General features: G+C 40.8%; 1 protein-coding gene and 1 long non-coding RNA gene across 2 annotated transcripts in view; one reads left to right on the top strand and one right to left on the bottom strand.

Moving 5' to 3' along the window:
• The window catches only part of LOC132403815 (uncharacterized), a 152,809-nt gene that overhangs the window by 93,756 nt on the left and 37,366 nt on the right, over positions 1–21,687 (top strand). Inside the window, exon 3 of the long non-coding RNA XR_009515349.1 lies at positions 18,285–18,424. This is a non-coding gene — a long non-coding RNA (uncharacterized LOC132403815). The remainder of the gene's footprint in view (positions 1–18,284; positions 18,425–21,687) is intronic.
• Positions 1–21,687, bottom strand: part of LOC132403813 (laminin subunit beta-4-like) — a 147,256-nt gene that overhangs the window by 47,706 nt on the left and 77,863 nt on the right. Inside the window, exons 17-21 of the mRNA XM_059987531.1 lie at positions 18,377–18,488; positions 15,851–16,028; positions 8,946–9,089; positions 7,629–7,860; positions 4,416–4,573 (exon numbers count right to left, since the gene is read on the bottom strand). Coding sequence (XP_059843514.1) covers positions 4,416–4,573; positions 7,629–7,860; positions 8,946–9,089; positions 15,851–16,028; positions 18,377–18,488 — 824 coding nt within the window. The remainder of the gene's footprint in view (positions 1–4,415; positions 4,574–7,628; positions 7,861–8,945; positions 9,090–15,850; positions 16,029–18,376; positions 18,489–21,687) is intronic.

Raw genomic sequence — 21,687 nt, forward strand, 5'->3', positions numbered from 1 at the left:
TGTTCATAAGTTATCTTTGTATGCAGATGATTTATTACTATTCATTTCTAACCCGGAGAAATCCATTCCAGCAGTTTTATCATTATTGGCTCAATTTAGTGAGTTTTCTGGGTATAGGTTAAATCTTAATAAAAGTGAATTGTTTCCATTGAATAAACAGGTCCCAATTTATGGAAATTTACCTTTTAAATTAGTTAATGACTTTTTTACTTATTTAGGAATCAAAATCACAAAAAACCATAAAGATTTATTTAGATTTAATTTTTTACCCTTAATTGATCAGATTAAAGGTTTGTTTACGAAGTGGTCACCTCTGTCTTTATCCCTAATAGGTAGGATTAATGTTATTAAGATGGTTATTTTACCTAAGTTTTTATATATTTTTCAAGCGATACCAATTTTTATCCCGAAATCTTTTTTTACTAATGTTGACTCTAAAATTTCTTCATATATATGGCAGAATAAAAATCCCAGGTTAGGTAAAACATATTTACAGAAGACAAAAAAGGAAGGCGGGTTAGCATTACCTAATTTCAGATTTTACTATTGGGCAGTTAATATTAGATATTTGTTATGTTGATTGAAAGATGGGGGTGGATCTTTTGGCCCTTGTTGGGTGAGTTTAGAAACTAAATCGGTATCAGCTTATGCTTTGGGTTCTATTTTAGGGACTTCTCTCCCTTTTGCTCTTTCTAAATTGCCGAAACGAATTGACAACCCGATAGTTAAACATACTTTGCGTATATGGTTTCAATTTCGGAGATTTTTTGGGTTGACTCAATTCGTTTTAAATAGTCCTATTGTATCTAATTGTTTTTTTCACCCTTCCATTATAGATCAAGCTTATTCGGCTTGGAAAACTAAGGGATTACTAAGATTTTCTGATTTATTTTTAGATAATTGTTTCATGTCTTTTGAGCAATTATCCAACAAATATAACTTGCCGAGATTTCATTTTTTTAGATATTTACAGACTAGACATTTTTTAAGTTCTGTACTCTCTACGTTTCCAAATTTTGTGCCTTCAGATACTTTGGAGAGTTTATTTGAATTAGACCCTTTTCAAAAAAGGCTTATTTCAAAACTTTATAATATAATTATGAAGATACGTTCAGAGCCTCTTTATAAGACTAAAAAGGATTGGGAAAGAGAGCTTAGTTTTAGTATTTCTAGTGAGAATTGGGATAGAATTCTTCAATTAGTTAATACATCATCGTTATGTGCCAAACATTCACTAATACAATTTAAGGTCGTACATAGGGCCCATATGTCCAAGGATAAATTAGCTCGTTTTTACTCTCATATAAGTCCTATTGTGATAGATGTCATTCTGAAATTGCGTCTTTAACTCATATGTTTTGGTCGTGTTCATTTTTGGAGAAATATTGGAAAGATATTTTTGATATTATTTCTGCGGTTTTGAATATTGATTTACAACCTCATCCTATTACCGCAATTTTTGGTTTACCAATGTTAGACTCACTGCCGTTATCTTCTTCAGCCCATCGAATGATTGCATTTCTAACTCTGATGGCTAGAAGATCTATATTGTTGAATTGGAAAGAAATTGATCCTCCCACTGTATTTAATTGGTTCTCTCAAACTATGTTATGTTTAAATTTAGAAAAAATTAGAAGTGGTACTTTTGAGACTTCTATTAAATTTGAAAAGTTATGGAGACCATTTATTCAACATTTTCATATGATGTAATATGACCCTATGCCAAGTTCATTTGATTTCCCAGCTTTTAGCTTATGTATTTTGAGAGGACCGGAAGTGACGGCATTGATGAATACTTATTTTTGTGAGATATTATGAACAGCCCCCCTTTCTTTTTTTCCTTCTCTTTTTTTTGTTTCTTTTTTTATTACTTATTAGTTATAGTTATTAGATTAGCTAGTTTTGTATTATAAATTTTTGTTTTTGTTTTTTTCTTTCCTTTTCTGTTTTCTTTATATTATACATTATGAAATATTTAGATTTACTATGTCCATACGTATATCTTATGGCTTAGGTCTTGGTAAACTCATTTATATTGTAACTATTATGTATGTTTTTTTTTCATATGTAATGGAATGTGTATGTTGGTAATTTCTTTATCAATATATCATTTGTATTCTGTCCATATTACTAATACTAATAAAAAGATTTAGAAAGAAAAGAAAAGAATTTTAGGGAGAAACAAGAGAATGTGGATGCTAAAATTTGGAGCAAAAAACAAACTACAAGAGGAATTTAGCGGGTCAGGCAGCGTCTGTAGAAACAGAAGGATGGTCAGCATTTCTGATCAAGACCCTGCATCAGCCCTGTGAGTCCCTCCAGCACTTTGCTTATTTGCTCAGAATTTTAGGGAATTGATTTGAGAAGCATTTGCAACAATTTTAAACTAAGTTCATGAATGGCTCAACTGCAACAATCAAAAAACTCATGGAGCAGGCTTTCAAGTTGCTGTACCGGGACAGAGGACACGAGATTAACTAGTGCCATAAAAGGCTGTATACTTCATGATAACCACTGTAAACACAAGGAATTCTGCAGATGCTGGAAATCCAGAGCAACACATATAAAATACTGGAGAGATTCAGCAGGTCAGGTAGAATCAATGAAGGGGAATAAACAGTCAATGTTCCGGGCCAAGACCCTTCATCAAGACAGTTGTGGGGCAACTGCAAAAAATCTCAGTAGTGTCTGATGCCTATTACAGATTCATTGTTTCACAAGGGTGAACACCAAGACTGAACTGCTTATTAGGAGATCAAGGGGAAAGAAAGAACCAGGGGTGTACGGGAACGGATTGGTGGGTGATAAGGTCAGGCCACGGAGGCCGATCAAGTTTCAAGGAATGGATGTCAATGTTAACATTGATTGAGGCCTGGCATGAGAGGTAAGAGGACTGCTGGTGGTGGCTTTTGGCTAGCTGAACATCAGTGTGCTGTTGGGGACAGGGAAAGGTATTTGGAGATTGGCTCTTAATCAGGAGTTTCGATAGGCAGGCAGAAAGGGAGTCAAGAATTGCAGTCCTGGAATTTGGGTGTCAGGGGTGATTGACAGGAGAGTAGATAGGTCAGTTGGTAAAGAAGACCTGAAGGATAGAAGAAAAGTATTGGGATTACCATAATGGGGTCCCTGCTCAGAGTAGGAACCTCACTGTTGCAGGAGTGGATAATAATGAGTTGTCCTGGGACAACTTAGGCTAAATTCCCATAAGACCATAAAACATAAGATCAGAATTAGGCCATTCAGCCCATCAAATCTGCTCCATTTCATTATGTCTGATTATTATCCCTCTCAACTTCATTCTTCTGCCTTCTCTCTGTAACCTTTTATGCTCTGACTAATCAACAATCTTTCAGCCTCTGCTTTAAATACATGCAGTGACCTGGCCTCCACAGCTGCCTGTGGCAACGAATTCCACAGATTCACTACCCTCTGGGTAAAGAAATTCCTCCTCATCTCTGTTCCCAATGGATGTCTCTCTATTCCGAGGCTGTGTCCTCTTGTCCTAGATTTCCCCCTCCATAGGAAACATCCTCTTCACATCCACTCCATCTCAGCTTTCAACATCCCATGCCCAAAAGCAATGGAATACAGCACTTAGTCCCTACCCACATTAGGGAGCAAATGTATGTTGTTAGTTGAATTTCTGCTATGATGAAAAATGTCCAGAAATGGTTATTATTGCATTTTCTTCCAGGGAAAGTCAAGATTTTATTAATTAATGCTGAAATAAACTGCACTACTCTATATTTCTAGTCCACTTTGCTGACACAATTGCAGCGAATTTATAAAGTATGGAAAGCTATACCATGAATGAAACCACAGATACTCACATCAAGTGTAAATGTTTATTAGATAACTGGATATGGATGGGGCTCAAGGTTCAACTTTACTTTTCATATTAATGCAGTTTTGCTTTTATCTAGCAATGCATTCACTCGCCAGACAGAAATAATGTAGGTTCAAGAAGCCACTTTTTAAATAAAGCATTTGGACACTGTCAGAGCTCACAGTATACATACCAAGTGAATTTGATAACGGAAGCAATATTGAAGAAATGGAAGGAAATTGCCAATCCATTTAGCCCGGAATCTCAGTCCCAATAAGTAGATATCATACTAAGTATTCGTAGGAGTTGCACTATTGGTTTCAATGCCTCAAGGTGGAAAGATCAGCCAGGATACCTGATCTTAGTCAGTAATACCTGATCAGCACTGAAAACTGCACCTTTAAATATGAGGTCCAGGTTAACCCTGATCAAAGAGCTACATGCTGTTTCAAGATTTATCTTTGTAGAATGCCACCTGGGCTTTAGTGAGCAATAAGAAGTGGAACCCAGAATGGATCAGCATATTCAAAAGAGGGAAGTGAATCTTATATCACCTGGAAGTTGGCATTTGAAGCCAGTGCCTACATACCTGCAAAGCCTTCAAGGCAGTTACAAATCCATTGTTGAATCTGAGGGTCTTCATAACAGGAATGGGCAAAATAGTGTCCACTGTTAGGAATATCAGGGCACCGACAGGGCTGACAAGGTTCATTTAAAGTAGGGTTTCCATAGAAGCCTTCACTGCATCTACAAAATGCAAATATAATATTTCAATCACAAATGTTAAAGATGGCAGTTTGGAGTATTAAATATATCTAGTATGGTTATTCATTCACTGAGCAATGTGATAGATATATAATGATAATATAATATTATCCTTATCTATTCAATTAGATGAACTAATTCTAAGTGGTAAGGACCCAGACCCACTGCAATTTGCCTATCACAATAGCAGGCCTCTGGCAGACGCAATCTCAATGGCTCTTCACAAGGCTTTACAAACACCTATGTCAGGATGCTGTTTGTTGACTATAGGTCAGTGGTTAACACCATCATTCCCACAGTCCTGATTGATAAGCTACAGATTCTGGGCTTCTGTACCTCCCTCTGCAAATGGATCATCGACTTCCTAACCAGAAGACCACAATCTGTGTGGATTGGAATAATATCTCCTCCTTGCTGATGATCAACACTGGTGCCCACCCCCCCCCCCCAGGGGTATGTGCTTAGCCCGCTGCTCTACTCCTTCTATCCCCATGACTGTGTGGCTAGGTATAGCTCAAATACCACCTGTAAATTTGCTTGTGATACAACCATTGTTGATAGAATTTCAGATAGAAGCATAGAAACATAGAAAATAGGAGTAGGAGCAGGCCATTCGGCCCTTCGAGCCTGCACCACCATTCAGTATGATCATGGCTGATCATCCAACTCAGAACCCTGTACCTGCTTTCCCTCCATACCCCCTGGTCCCTTTAGCCACAAGGGCCATATCAAATATAGCCAATGAACCAGCCTCAACTGTTTCCTGTGGCAGAGAATTCCACAGATTCACCACTCTCTGTGTGAAGAAGTTTTTCCTCATCTCAGTCCTAAAAGGCTTCCCCTTTATCCTTAAACTGTGACCCCTCGTTCTGGACTTGCCCAACATTGGAAACAATCTTCCTGCATCTAGCCAATCCAATCCCTTTAGAATTTTATACGTTTCAATAAGATCCCCCCTCAATCTTCTAAATTCCAGTGAGTATAAGCCTAGTCGATCCAGTCTTTCTTCATATGAAAGTCCTGCCATCCCAGGAATCAATCTGGTGAACCTTCTCTGTACTCCCTCTATGGAGATGAGAGGACATACAGGAGGGAGACATACCAGCTAGTTGAGTGGGGTTGCAGAAATAACTTTGCTTTCAATGTCAATAAGACGCAAGAGCCGATTGTGGACTTCAGGAAGGGCAAGATGAGGGAACACAAACCAACCCTCATAGAGGAATTAGAGTGGAGAGAGTGAGCAACTTCAAGTTCATGGTGTCGAGATTTTTGAGTAGCTAACCCGATCCCAACATATCGAAGCACCTATAAAGCAGGCAAGCAAATGAACATACTTCATTAGGAGTTTGTCAACTAAAATACTGAAAACTTCTACAGATTTACTATGGAGAGCAATCTGACAGGCTGCATCACTGTCTGGTATTTGGGGGGAGGGGGTGGTTACTGCAGAGGACCGTAAGAAGCTACGGAAATTTGTAAAATTAGTCAGCTCCATCTTGGGTACTAGCCTCTATAGCATCCAAGACATCTTCAAGGAGCAGTGCCTCGGAAAGGCCACATCCATTATTAAGGACCCCATCACCCACAGTATGTCTTCTTCTCGTTGTTACCATCAGGAAGGAAGCACAGAAGATTGAAGGCACACACTCAGTGAGTGATTCATGAGCAGCTTCTTCCGTTCTGCCATCCAGTTCCTAAATGGACATCTAGTTCAGAGGAAAATGATTACAACATTTGCAGATTCTGAATGGTTGGTGTCATTCCCGATGCAAGGTCAATATCCATTTAGGAATTGGACGGCGGAGGGAAGAGGATGTTCATGAATCACTGAGCGAGTCGCATTGAACTGCTGCTGCTAAGTTAACAAATTTCACAACACATGCTGGTGATAATAAAACTGATTCTGATTCCCTTAACCTGTTCACGAGGAATAGGAACAGCTTAAACCTAAATGGTTAATCTTTGAGAAGTTATGTTAAATTTGCACAAACATTGGTATTACTTCCATGAGGGTATTATGACCGTTTCTTTTCACCTCCCTTTGGGGAGGATCTGAAGGTGCAGGTTGACATGAATGAGGAATTTCAGCTGAAAAGTTAGTCTGGAAAATGACAGTTGCTTTGTCCAAGTCAAAGAAGAGTTTGAGAAGTTTAATAGAGGTGCACAAGATCAAGACTGTTTTATGTATGGTGGATAGAGGGACATTATTCCCATTTGTAGATGATTCAAAGATTGAGGGTGCTGATTTAAAATGTTGGGCAAAAAATACAAGCAACATGTGAAAGAATGTCTTTATACAGATAGTAATGATAATTTATGGTTCACTGCACTTTAGATGAGATGGAAGCAGAATTAGTCTGAGATTGCAAAGAGGAATTGGGCCACCATTTGAGAAAGAATAGTATGTGGGGTTTTATTGAAAGATCAGAGGAATGGGATTGATATCTGAAGATGGCACTGGCTGAATGGACCTAATTGCTTCCTTCTAAGCAGGAACAATTCCACAATTTTAAACCAGAAGCATTCCAAAGTTGTAATTATTAGCAGTGTGACTCCATTCCAAATGGACACAGGATATGTTGAACCCACCCTGAGTGACTCATTTTACAGATGCTGTGGTGAGAAACAAAAACATTGACAGTATAATTTATCAATAGACAGGACATGAACATTGAGTATAACCATATTTGTGCTGGTCCAGCCAGGAGCATTACTGTCCCTTTTGACAGAAAAGCAACCCGATAATCTGCACATGCAAAGATACCTGAAAATTTGTGTCCAAGATGGTGTTCACATTTTGAAATCTTATTGATCTTAAATACTATTTAGGTTATGTTTATTCCATAGTATGATGATTATATTAATTACTATATTAAAACAACTCACAATCAGCGATTGTAAAATGATCATGCGCAGCCACAGATGAGTCTTGCAACAATACTATCATCACAACTGCTTAGTTAAGCATTTAGAACATCAGTAACAATAGCGTGCAAAATATTTACAATGTTAGGATTAAAATGTCCGCCATTCCTACCGCTCGCAGTTAGGGCCAGTGGTGAAGGCCCTGCAGTTCTGACAGGCCCCTGTCCAAGGATCACAGCTCTCAGAATAGCCGTTGCATTGACAGGGCTGACAGTTTGGGAATCCATAATATCCAGGCCGGCAACGGTCACAAGCACGATTAACAATATTCCTGCGGCAACCGCACTGTCCAGTGACCTGATCACAGATGGAATTGACAGATCCCTGATGGTCACAGTAACAGGCTGGGAAAGGAAATGCAAAAAGAGTAGAGAGGTCAGGGAGCTCACACCTTTATCAAAGCACTCTCAGCACTTGGTTCTTCTGACGTCAATCCACCAAACTTCACAAACTGACAGACAATTTCCTTTTTAGATCATCTGGGGCTTTAATGTGGCTAGACCTGTTGCTGAAAGCTCAGGTCACACCCAACTTCAGAAACAACACAATGCTTGCAAGGCAGGTGTTACTGACGCAAGGGGGGTGGGGGTGGGGGCAATGGATCAGGGTCCTCAGCATTCCTGTAGGTGTCAGACCTGGTCAGCGTCTGGTAGGGGAATACACTGGGACTACCAGGTTAGTAAGAATGGACAAATGATCCACCCAGCAGACTGAATTCACCGAGGATCTCAGCCACATTGCATTACAAACACTGCACAAACCAATGTAAAAAATGCAGATACTATTACCTTCTCACAACACTTCAGCTACCCTAATGTCAAATTTATATGAAGGCTGGCCAGTTTTAAGTCATCTCTGGCTGCCATCATGGATTTTTAAAATAAAGTTCTATAAGAGGGACAAAGCTATGAAAAGTGAAAAACAAAGAGAATTAACAGAAAATGCAGTGCAGCAAATCAAATGTACGTTGTATAAAAGAGAAACAGAAAACATTTGGGTTGCATCCATAAGCAAAAATAACAAATTGCCAGATGAAAAATATCTTATAAACTGATAAGCAGCAGTGTTCGTTCCACACTCCAAGAATCACATAATTTGCTGCAGAAGCCCTTTAAAAGAAATAAAAATGGACAGCTTTGATAATTGTGAGATGAGGGCAACAATGACAAAAATAATTCCGCTTTGAGCTGATCTTTGTCACTTCAAGAAACCCATGCAACCTGAAAACAGTGAAGCAAATTCAAGCCATTTTTTTTACCAGAACTGAATCCAATATAAAACAAGCTAAAACATGATAATGAATATCCTACTTCAAACACTGATTAAATTTCATTAAGCAGATTTAAACAACTATAAGCAGGTGTGCCAAATATTTTTAAAATTATTGATCATACACAGTTTGCATTAACCTGCCATGACTGTGACTCACCTGAACAGCCATTGGCCCCAAATCCGTAAAATCCTGGTGCACAGGAGTCACAGCATCGCCTGATCACACCCTGCTTACACTGGCACTGACCACCAAACTTCCTGCAAATGGGACTGATTGACCCCTCAGGGTCACAGCGGCAGGCTGTGGGGTAATGTAAGGTAAGTCAGTTTGATTCACAGAAAACAATTGGAATTGGTTTCAGTTCTCACATTTACTGAGGTATTGTGAAAAGCTTGTCCTGTGTACGGTTCATACAGATCAAACCATTACACAGTGCATTGGAGTAGAACATAGTAAAATAATAACAGAATGCAAAATAATGTAACATTTACAGAGAAAGTGCTGTGCAGATAAAAATAAGGTGGAAGATTATTATGAAGTAGATTCTGAGGTCAAGAATCAGAATAAGGTTTAATATCACTGGCATAGATTGTGAAATTTGTTAATTTTGCAGCAGCAGTACAGTGCAATTCAGAAATTAGTTGGCAGAGGGGAAGATGCTGTTATTGTACTAGGGAACCATTCAATAGTTGTTCACTGTTCAGAACAAAATGCAAAAGTAATATGTATTTCAACAGTATTTAGGAAATGCAGAACAAGAACTAATGCTCCATAATCTTCATGCCTCACATAGTTCTTTCTCCAGATTTCCTTTTCTCCTCTTGAAGCACAGGAGCATGTATAAATTGCCTTGGCATTCGGGAAGATGACTGACTTTGGTGCAATTCATGAAATGCAGCATGCCTGAATTTCTTTTCTGCCAGATGTATTATGCTTATTGAGTTGAGTTGCTGGGAGTGAAAACAAGATATTGGTTGCTCTCTGGTATTTGAACTTTAAGTCTCTTCTTTAGAGAAAATGGTTGTCCAGATGTGATCCTGCAGCTGGCACTTATCTATGGCAGCTGAATAAATGCCAATTGCAAAATCTCCTTTGGACAACCGGCTAGGTCCATTGTACACAGAGGAAGAGGAAGAACCCAGTAACATTTCCCTCATCCCATCACTGGAGCATCTGCATTTCAACTTTACTGAGGGTGAGTGCTTTGCTCATAAGATCAGAAGACACAGGTACAGAATTAGGCCATTTGGACCATTAAGTCTGCTCCACCGTTCCATCATGGCTAATTTATTATCCCTCTCATAAACCACTTTCCTGCCTTCTTCCTATTAGCTTTGACACTCTTACTAATCAAGAACTTATCAACTTCTGTTTTAAATATAGCCAATGACTCGGCCTCCACAGCTGTCTGTGGCAATGAATTCCACAGATACATCACCCTCTGGCAAAAGGAAATATTCCTTGCATTCTGAGACTGAACCCTCTGGTTACGGACTCCCCCGCAACAGGAAACTTCCTCTGCACATACACTCTATCAACAGGTTTCAATGAGATCCCCCCCTCCACCCTTTCTTCTGAACTCCAGTGAGTACAGGCCTAGGGCCATCTAATGCTCCTGATATGTTAACGCTTCCATTCCTGGGATCATTCTCATGAATCTCCTCTCAACCCTCTCCAATGCCAGCACATCCTTTCTTAGTTAAGGGGCCCAAAACCGCTCACAATACTCCAAGTGCAGCCTGACCAAAGCTTTTCAAGCCTCAGCATTATATCCTTGATTTTGTATTCTAGTCCTTGTGAAATGAATGCTAACACTGAATTTGCCTTCCTTCCCTCTGACACAAGTTAACCTTTAGGGAATCCTGCACAAAGATTCCTAGGTCTCTTTGCAGATTTGATTTTTGGATTTTCTTCCCTTTTAGAAAATAGTCTACACTTCTATTCCTTCAACCAAAGTGCACGACCAAGCACTTCCCTACACTATGCTCCATCAGCCACTTATTTGCCCATTCTTCTGATCTGTCTAAGCCCTTCCACAAGCTCCCCACTTCCTCACCACTACCTGCCCCTCCACTTATCTTTGTATTTTATGCAAACCCGGCCACAACACCATCAGTTCTGTCATTTAAATAATTGACATATAATGTGAAAAGAAGCAGTCCCAATACCAACTCCTGCAGAAGACTGCTAGTCACTGGAAGCCAAACAGAAAAGGCCCCCTTTATTCCCATGCTTTGTCTCTTAGCTTCCAGCCAATCTTCTAATAATGCTAGCATCTTTCCTGTAATACCATGGGCTTTTATCTTGTTTAGCAGTTTCATGTGTGTCACCTTGCCAAAGGCGTCCTGAAAATCCAAGTACACAACATCCACCGATTCTTCTTTGTCTATTCTGTTTGTTATTTCCTCAAAGAATTCCAACAGATTAGTGAGGCAAGATTTCCCCTTAAGGCAATGATACTGACTTTGGCCTGTTTTTTCTTGTATCTCCAAGTACCCTGAAACCTCATCCATAATAATGGACATCAACATCTTCCCCAACCACTGAAGTCAGCTAACTGGCTTATAATTTCCTGTTTTTTGTCTCCCTCTATTCTAAAAGAGTTGAGTGACATTTTCAATTTTCCAGTCCTCCAGAACCAATACTGAATCATGGAAGATCAATGCTAATGCCAACAGAATCTTTTTCAGCTACCTTTTTCAGAACCCTGAGTTATTGAGTCTGTTTGGTCCAGGTGACCTATCTCCATGACCAGAAGACCATAAGATATAGGAGCAGAATTAGGCCATTTGGCCCTTTGAGTCTGCTCTGCTATTTCATATTGGCTGATCCCTTTTCCCTCTCAGGCCTAGTCTCCTGTCTTCCACCCTGTAACCCTTCATGCATTGACTACTCAAGAATTATCAATCTCTACCTTAAATATACATAAAGACTTGGTCTCCACAGCTGCTTGTGGCAAAGAATTGCGCGGATTCACTACTTTCTGGCTAAGGAAATTCCTCATCTCCACTTGATTTAGGAGTCTGTTTCCTCTGGTGAAAGACTCCCCCACCATAGGAAACATCCACTTTGTCGAGGCCTTTCATTATTCAATAATTTTCAATGCGATCACCCCTCATTTTTCTGAAATCCAGTGGGTAGAGTCTCAGACCCATCAACCGCTCCTCATATGACAAGTCTTTCAATCTTGGAATTATTTTCATGAACCTCCTTTGAACCCTTGCCAATGTCAGCACATCCTTTCTTGGATAAGGGGTCCAAAACTGCCCATAATACTCCAAGTGAGGTCTCACCAGTGCTTTATAAAGTTTCAACATTGCATCCTTGCTTTTATATTCTAGACCTCCTGAAATGAATGCTAACATCGTATTTGCCTTCCTCACCACTGATTCAATCTGCAGATTAACATAGAAACATAGAAAACTTATAGCATAATACAGGCCCTTCAGCCCACAAAGCTGTGCCGAACATGTCCTTATCTTAGTAATTTCCTAGGGTTACCCATAGCCCTCTATTTTTCTGAGCTCCATGTACCTGTCCAGGAGTCTCTTAAAAGACCCAATTGTATCTGCCTCCACCACTGTCACCGGCAATCCATTCCACTCTCTGCATAAAAAAATCTACCCCTGGCATCTCCTCTGTACCTACTTCCAAGTACCTTAAAACTGTGCCCTCTCATGTTAGCCATTTCAGCTCTGGGAAAAAGCCTCTGACTATCCACATGATCAATGCCTCTCATCATCTTATACACCTCTATTAGGTCACCTCTCATCCTCCACCGCTCCAAGGAGAAAAGGCTGAGTTCACTCAACCTATTCTCATAAGGCATGCTCCCCAATCCAGGCAACATCCTTGTAAATCTCCCCTGCATCCTATGGTTTCCACATCCTTCCTGTAGTGAGGTGAGCAGAACTGAGCACGGTACTCTAAGTGGGGTCTGACCAGGGTCTGATGTAGCTGCAACATTACCTCTGGGCTCCTAAACTCAATCCATGATTGATGAAGGCCAATGCACCATATGCTTTCTTAACCACAGAGTCAACCTGTGCAGCAGCTTTGAGTGTCCTGTGGACTTGGACCCCAAGATCTCTCTGATCCTCCACACTGCCAAGAGTCTTACCATTAATATGATATTCTGCCGTCATATTTGACCTACCAAAATGAACCACCTCACACTTATCTGGGTTGAACTCCATCTGCCACTTCTCAGCCCAGTTTTGCATCCTATCAATGTCCAGCTGTAACCTCTGACAGCCCTCCACACTATCCACTACACCCCCAATCTTTGTGTCACCTGCAAATTCACTAACCCATCATTCCACTTCTTCATCCAGATCATTTATAAAAATCATGAAGAGTAGTGGTCCTAGAACAGATCCCTGAGGCACACCACTGGTCACCAATCTCCATGCAGAATATGACCTGTATACAACCACTCTTTTCCTTCTGTGGGCAAGCCAGTTCTGGATCCACAAAGCAATGTCCCCTTGGATTCCATGTCTCCTTACTTTCTCAATAATGCCTTACTGAAATCCATAAACACTACATCTACTGCTCTTCCTTCATCAATGTGTTTAGTTACAACCTCAAAAAATTCAATCAGACTTGCCTTTCACAAAGCCATGCTGACTATTCCTAATCATATTATGCCTCTCCAAATGTTCATGGCTCCTGTCTCTCAGGATCTTCTCCATCAACTTATCAACCACTGAAGTAAGGCTCACTGGTCTATAATTTCCTGGGCTATCTCTACTCCCTTTCTTGAATAATGGAACAACATCTGTAACCCTCCAATCCTCCGGAACCTCTTCCATCCCATTGATGATGCAAAGATCATCGCCGTAGGCTCAGCAATCTCCTCCCTCACCTCCCACAGTAGTCTGGGGTACATCTTGTCTGGTCCTGGTGACTTACCAACTTGATGCTTTCCAAAAGATCCAGCACAGCCTCTTCCTTAATATCTACATGCTCCAGCTTTTCAGTCCACTGTAAGTCATCCCTACAAATGCCAAGATCCTTTTCCATAGTGAATACTGAAGCAAAGTACTCATTAAGTACTTCCGCAATCTCCTCCGGTTCCATACACACTTTTCCAGTGTCATAATTTATTGGTCCTAATCTCACACATTTTATCCTCTTGCTCTTCATGTACTTGTAGAATGCCTTGGGGTTTTTGTTAATCCTATCCACCAAGGCCTTCTCATGGCCCCTTCTGGCTCTCCTAATTTCTTTCTTAAGCTCCTTCCTGATAGCTGTATAATTTTCTAGATCTCTATCATTACCTAGTTTTTTGACCTTTTCATAAGCTCTTCTTTTCCTCTTGACTAGATATATAACAGCCTTTGTACACCGGAGTTCCTGTACCCTATCATCCTTTCCCTGTGTCATTGGAACGTACCTATGCAGAACTCCACGCAAATATCCCCTGAACATTTGCCACATTTTTTCCGCACATTTCCCTGAGAACATCTGTTCTCAATTTATGCTTCCAAGTTCCTGCCTGATAGCCTCATATTAACCTTTGCACAAGGACTCCCAAGTCCTTTTGCACCTCAGAGTTTTAAATTTTCTCTCCATTTAGAAAATAGTATAGTTTTATTTCTTCTACCAAAGAGCATAACCGTACACTACCCTACAATCCTTCTGCCACTTCTTTGCCCATTCTCCTAATCAGTCCTTCTGTAGCCTTTCTGCTTCCTCAAAGCTACCTGCCCCTCTACCTATCTTTGTATTTTCTGCAAACTTTGCAACAAAGCCATCCAAATCATTGACATATAATGTAAAAAGAAGCAGACCCAACGCAGACCCTGGTGGAACACCCACTTCATATACATTCAGAGTTTTTATCTTCCTAAGCACCTTCTCCTTAGTAAAGGCTACCACACTCACTTCTGCTCCCTGACACTCTCAAATTTCTGATCTTTGCATTTAGCTGTCAATCCATTGGTTCTGTGCAATCTCAACTTTGATTTCTCATGTCATAATAGACTGGGGAACGTCATACTTTTGACTTCCCTGCATTCAGCTATGTAAATTGCTTTGCTGGAAAAGTTGTTGAGGATTTGAAATGGGAAGAGTTGGACAAAGAAGTTCAAAATGATGAAGGGATGACAGTGACGTGTTGCAGAGGGTTTTCCAGTGATGTATAGACAGACTGCAGGTTCTAACCAAACAGCACTGGATCAGTGAGTACCAAAATATAGGATAAAAGAGTACAAACCCCTGACCTGTTACTGGACTGTGAGGAAGACACCCAGGTATGCCAAGATTATTGAAGATAAAACACAAAGTATTCAACAGGAATTCATAAGACTGTGAGCTGAAAATTTCAAGATCCTGGAGAAATATGAATGTCCATGTGGGGAAAGTCAGCTGGGGAATATTAATTGAAATGTGACCTCTTGATAATTCTCATTTCCACTGATTTGAGACTTGCTGCCATGCATTTGGAAGATGTGATGTATGCTTGATGCTGTGTTATGAAAATATCTCAAAAGGGCACATGAAGATTTTTTTTCACCTGGAGTGTGTTGGAATCTAGAACACAACACCTGAATGGGTGGCAGAGGCAGGTACTCTCAGAACACCTAACAAGGCACGGAAGGCTACACATCAAATGCTGGTGAATGGGATTAGGTAATGGTGGGCCAAAATGTTTCTTTCTGTGCTACTGGCTCTAAAAAGCAAAAAACTTTTTCAGAAATTGTAATCACTTTAGTACTTACAGCTTCCCATTATTACAAATTGTATTTGATTTATTCAGATATCTTATTGTAAATCATCTTTATTAAAAGGAACAATTTTTTGCCTCTTGGCACAGGATGTTCATTGCCAATGGCAATGTAAGAGCCTCAGCAAGAGGCCTGATTGATATTAGTTTTATTCAGCATCAGGATAAACTCTGAACCTAACCATTTCTAAGGGTGAATGTGTCAGTATTGACATGGTACAACCAGGTTTAGTGGATTTGCCAGCTCAATGCATTTCATGAAACAACTTGAGGTCTTTGTTTGTTGCAGTATACAGATATTTTACAAGCTAATTTTCTTCCTTGTACTCACCAACAGCTCCATTGTGGATTCGAGCAGACATGCTGGCTATCAGTTTCTCACACACTTCTGGCAGGGTCTGGGTTCCCAACTGAGAGGCAATCTCAACACATTCGTATCTTCTGTACTCATTCAAGTCTGACTCAGTGCAAAAATTCTCTAGGGAATTAATCCTTGGAATCAAACCCAACTAAGGATGGAAGATATAAAAAGAGTTTCATAAATTAGTACTGTTAAATGATTTATCGTGGATATCTGGGAAGGAAAACGTGAACCAGAGTGTGGAGTTTTGTAATAGGGACTTAGCTAGCCAATGGTACTTGGCACTGATTTCAAACGCAGGGCCAGTAACCATAAGTTGGGAGTTGAAGAGAAATGCAGGAGACAGAGCTTAGGATCACTGTATGAGCTGAGTAACAATGGCAGCTATGTGAATGGCTGTCTCTCCTTCGGGATGAACCTGCTTCTCACTTACTGCCCATTATGCCACAGACATTTAGGGCAACAGTGAAGATCCTCTATTTCTGGCAGTGTTCAGGCCTTCCTTCATCACGTCAGTAGCCTCCTCTTGGTTTTCACTACTGTCAGCCATGCAAGTTCTGGGTGGAGACTCAGGAATACTATCGCAGTCAGATAGAGAAGGATTCTTCACTGTTGTTTTGGTAAAAATTTTGTTTGACCAGTCAGGGTTGTTAGTCCTGAGTGAACCTCTGATCCTGGAGGACAGATGGACCACTGTTAGACTGGCTTCTAATCTTTGACCTGACTGGCATGTGTGACGCTACCAAGAGTCAAAAGATAAAGCCCTGACTCCAGCCACATAGCTCTCTGGATCATGGAGGCATGCAAGCCTCGAAACCACAACAAGGTTGTGGTCCTATTAGAGGGAACCTGCCCCTGTTGGCTGGGAAATCGCACCCAGGGATTGATCGACCAGCTGGAGCAGGTCACTAAGATTGGTCAACTCTCAGGAATATTGTTGCAACTACAGATATCCCACCTCTCCCAGAAGTTCCGGGAGTCTCCTGCATATTGATAGCGGCTCCCTGATGACCGCAAATTATATAATATCCTGGAAATCGATTTTTTGACAGACGTAGCGGGAGAGTGACAGAGAACATCCTGATTCGTTTCTCTTTGTGCTAAGTAGACCTATCAGTTTTCTCTGTGGGCGGGCTTTACAGTCGACCTCTCTCTCGCTTTCATTGTCCATCAGTTCAGTTTAGTGTCCTGCAGTGCCATGGCAGAGTGTTCCAAAAAAAGAAAATACAAAATGTACTTCACCCCAGACTACAATAAAGTGTACTCCTGCCTAATAGGGGTAAAAAATAATGACAGTGTTGCTTGCTGCACTGTTTGCAACAGTGACTTTTCTATTGCCCATGGTGGGTTAAATGACTGTTAGAGACATGTTGAGATGAATTTAACAGGCGTCATTCATTCATTAGCATAGCTAATGTTATTTAAACTAGCTGGCTAGCTGCTAAGGAGCTACTCTATTGATTAGAGTATAATTAGAACTCTACTGAAATTCTAATTGTGATGTAGAAAGGGCATTCAGCATGGTTTGTCACATTAAGACAGAATTCAGAAGTCAGCTGTCTCACGAAACACTTGTGAATCTGATGTCTTGCAAAATTAATGAATTCATTGACACAGACTGCTATGAGGTTGAGACTTCCAGTAAAATTCTCAAATCTGCCAAGCAAGCCACATCACCGTATAAGGAAAGTTTGCAAAAGAAATAGAAAAGCTATTTGCATTAGCGCTTAGCTATTAGCATTGAGACTGCTAACAAAATACTCAACAAGGAATATATATTCATATATTCTTTCATAATCAAATGTCCTGTATACATGCATCCTTGGAGGTCAAGTGGGAGGTAGAGGGTGGGGATATGGGATTGCCGGGGGCGGGGGTGGTGGTGCTACCTCCCTGAAATGAGTTTTTGCAGGGTGGGATGTCTGAAACCAGATTCTTCATTGTTGTTTTGGTACTATTAGACATCCCTATTTACTGGGATTCAGGAGAGATCTGGGATCTCTGGCCCAGGCGGTTTGTTGTATGTGTTGAAACTGCTGGGACAAAAGAGCAGTGGGTAGTGGCAGGGCAATCTAAACGGGTACATAGTAGTGGTCTGAGGAAGGGTCCGCTCTTGGGGAGAGCAACCAACTGGCAGTTGAAGAGTGGGGGGGGGGGCAAGCAAAGAAATCAAGGAATGTAAGGGTAAGGAGGAGGGAAGATACAAAGATGGAAAGAGGTGAATGAAGGGGTAGGGAACTGAGAGGAGGGTGGGGCAAAGGAGGACGCCCCTAAGGAAGTGGTTGGAGTAAGGGGAGGAATCATTAACAATCTGTGTTGTCATTGGATCCAAGTGGGAAATGTGGCATGTGTTAACTTTGACACGGAGTAATCATATCTGCAATCTATATCTTTCTCAACACAGTCAGAAATTGGAAACAGCTGGTACTGTGAAGCTGCCCCTTCTTGAACACATTGTAAACCAACAAAACAAAAAGATATCACTCTGAAACTTACAGAATCGATCAAGATGTGATTGCTGGTCCGAGAAGAGAAGTGATTGAAGTAAGTGTCCACAATATACTGTACTTGTGGCTCCAGACAGATGGGGGTTTGAAGAATTGCTATTCTGTTTACGGAGGAATACAAAACAACATGTTTCTTACAGTGTCCTTTCCAAAAGTGCTTCTTATTTCAGAGATTAGCCACTCATCTTAAATAAGTGGTCCTTACCTGGCTTTATCCCTTACACTGAATGAATTTCTATTCTGTCATCAAACTCCAGTTGTCACCTCAGAGCTATTTAAAAAAAGTATCTCAAATATAGATATTTGATATCTACGTAAGGTTAATAAATCCACATGGGAATCTGCTAAAGCAAGGCTGTTGCAGCCACGGCCAACAGGGATGATGTCCTTGTACAAAGCAGAGAGCAAGAGTCTGCTCATACGTTTCTGGCAGAGTCTGGAGCAGGTCACTGAAATCTGCTGTCCGTCAGATCGGCAGTCAGATGATCAGTTTCTTTCTCGAAAGTCCTGATGTTTAAAACAATGCAGTAGTGTGCTGGTGCTGTTTACTGCCCTTATTTAACATGCTTAATATGCTCAAGGGAAAATCATGCTCATGTTTCATGTTTAATAGTCAAGTCAAGTCACTTTTTATTGTCATTTTGACCATGACTGCTGGTATAGTACACAGTAAAAATGAAACACTGTTTTTCAGGACCATGGTGCTACATGAAACAGTACAACAACTACACTGAACTACATAAAAACAACACAGAAAAAACTCCACCAGACTACAGACCTACCTAGGACTGCATAAAGTGCACAAAACAGTGCAGGCATTACAATAAATAATAAACAAGACAATAGGCACAATAGAGGGCAGTAGGTTGGTGTCAGTCCAGACTCCGGCTATTGAGGAGTCAATATAGATGAGCTAATAAAGGATAGGAAAGTGAGGGGAACATTACTGATGGCAGATGAGTACAGAACTGAACTGAATGACTGCAGAGTATCAAAGGTAATTTTTCCTGTTTGGTCAGAATAGATGTGGAAGTTAGTGGTTAATTCTACAAGATGTAGAACTCTGGAAGTAGAGCAACATGTGGAAGCTTGTGTAGGGACAGTTTTAGTTACTCATTCACAAGATGTCAATGTTAATCTTTACATTTTGTCTACAACTCGTTACCATCCAGTCTGAGTGGCTCATTTGACCACCATAGACAGCAGCTGCAAGCCAATCACATTGGTGAGTTTAGATTCAGTTTTTAAACACACTGAAAAGATAGCAGTTTCCTCCCTAAATGAGATTTCTTTCACAACATGATGGCTTTATGGTTACCATTATTGATAATGAGTTTTCATTCCTAATCTGCATGTCAAATTAGAAAACTACACACCTCTGGATCAATAGTCCAATGACTTCACCTTTATACTATTGTACCTGTTTAGTTATTGATATGCATGGAAATAAAATAGAATCAGCACATTTCACTGAAAAGAGAGCGGCAGAGTAGTGTAGCGGTTTTATTACATTGTCAGACTGGGAATCGTTTCTTGTCACTGTCTGTAAGGAGTTTGTATGTTCTCTCCATTGCTGCGTGGGTTTCCTCCAGGTGCTCAGATTTCCTCTCACATTCCAAAGATGTACAATTAGCTTTAGTGAGTTGCTATGTTGGTACTGAAAGCATGGCAACGCTTGGCCAGCACAAACCATGCAGATTTGATTTGATGCCACCGCGCATTTCACTGTATGGTCTGATGTACATGTGACAAATAAAGCTAAATCTTTAATCTTTTATCTTTGAAGAGACGATTCATACCGATCAAAGTACAAACTTTACCCCCAACCCTATGCTTTTCCACATAGTCAGACAATTGAGTGCTTTCTTCACCTTAAGACCAGCAAGATTGATGCCAACTTGATCAATTCCATCCAAAGCAAAACACCACAACTGATAATATAAATGAACAGATTAGGAGCATGGAAAGCAGGTGTGCAGTAGATAAAGTAATCCAACCATTGCATCATAGAGTCAGAGGCATACAGCACAGAAACATGTCCACCAATTTTGTGCTGATCATGCAGCATCCATTAACAGTATTCCTATTATTGACACTAGAACTTTTGCCCATGAATGAACTGTTGAGATCTTGAGCCAAGAACCTTTTTTAGAACTGGAAATGAAGGGGAAAGATGTAAGACCAGAAAGGTGAGGGGAGGGGGAGGGGAAGGAGGCTAGTTGGACGGTGATGGGACAGGAGAGTGGACCATAGGAGAAAGGGAAGAAGGAGCGGCACCAGGGGGAGGTGATAGTCAAGTCAAAGCCAAAGTCAAGTCATTTCATTGTCATTTTGACCATAACTGCTGGTACAGTACACAGTAAAAGTGAGAGAAAGTTTTTCAGGACCATGGTGCTACATGAAACAATACAAAAACTACACTGAACTACATAAAAACAACACAGAAAAAACTACACTAGACTACAGACCTACCCAGGACTGCATAAAGTGCACAAAACAGTTCAGGCATTACAATAAATAATAAACAAGACAATAGGCACAGTAGAGGGCAGTAAGTTGATGTTGGTCCAGACTCTGGGTATTGAGGAGTCTGATAGCTTGGGGGAAGAAACTGTTACACAGTCTGGTCATGAGAGCCTGAATGCTTTGGTGCCTTTTTCCCAGATGGCAGGAGGGAGAAGAGTTTGTATGAGGGGTGCATGGGGTCCTTCATAATGCTGTTTGCTTTGCATATGCAGCATGTAGTGTAACTGTCTATAATGTCAGGAAGAGAGACCTTGATGATCTTCTCAGCTGACCTCACTATCCGCTGCAGGGTCTTGTGATCCGAGATGGTGCGATTTCCAAACCAGGCAGTGATGCAGCTGCTCAGGGTGCTCTCAATCCAACCCCTGTAGAATGTGATGAGGATGTGGGGTGGGAGATGGTCTTTCCTCAGCCTTCGCAGAAAGTAGAGACGCTGCTGGGCTTTCTTTGCTATGGAGCTGGTGTTGAGGGGCCAGGTGAGATTCTCCGCCAGGTGAACACCAAGAAATTTGGTGCTCTTAACAATCTCTATTGAGGAGCTGTCGATGTTCTGCAGAGAGTGGTTGCTCCGTGCCCTCCTGAAGTCAACAACCATCTCTTTCGTTTTGTTCACATTCAGAGTCAAGTTATTGGCTCTGCATCAGTTTGTTAGCCACTGCACCTCCTCTCTGTAAGCTGACTCGTCGTTCTTGCTGATGAGACCTACCATAGTCATGTCATTGGCAAACTTGGTGATATGGTTCGAGATGTGTGTTGCAGCACAGTCATGGGTCA

This window comes from Hypanus sabinus, chromosome 13, assembly GCF_030144855.1.
Source record: "Hypanus sabinus isolate sHypSab1 chromosome 13, sHypSab1.hap1, whole genome shotgun sequence".
Lineage (NCBI taxonomy): Eukaryota > Metazoa > Chordata > Chondrichthyes > Myliobatiformes > Dasyatidae > Hypanus > Hypanus sabinus.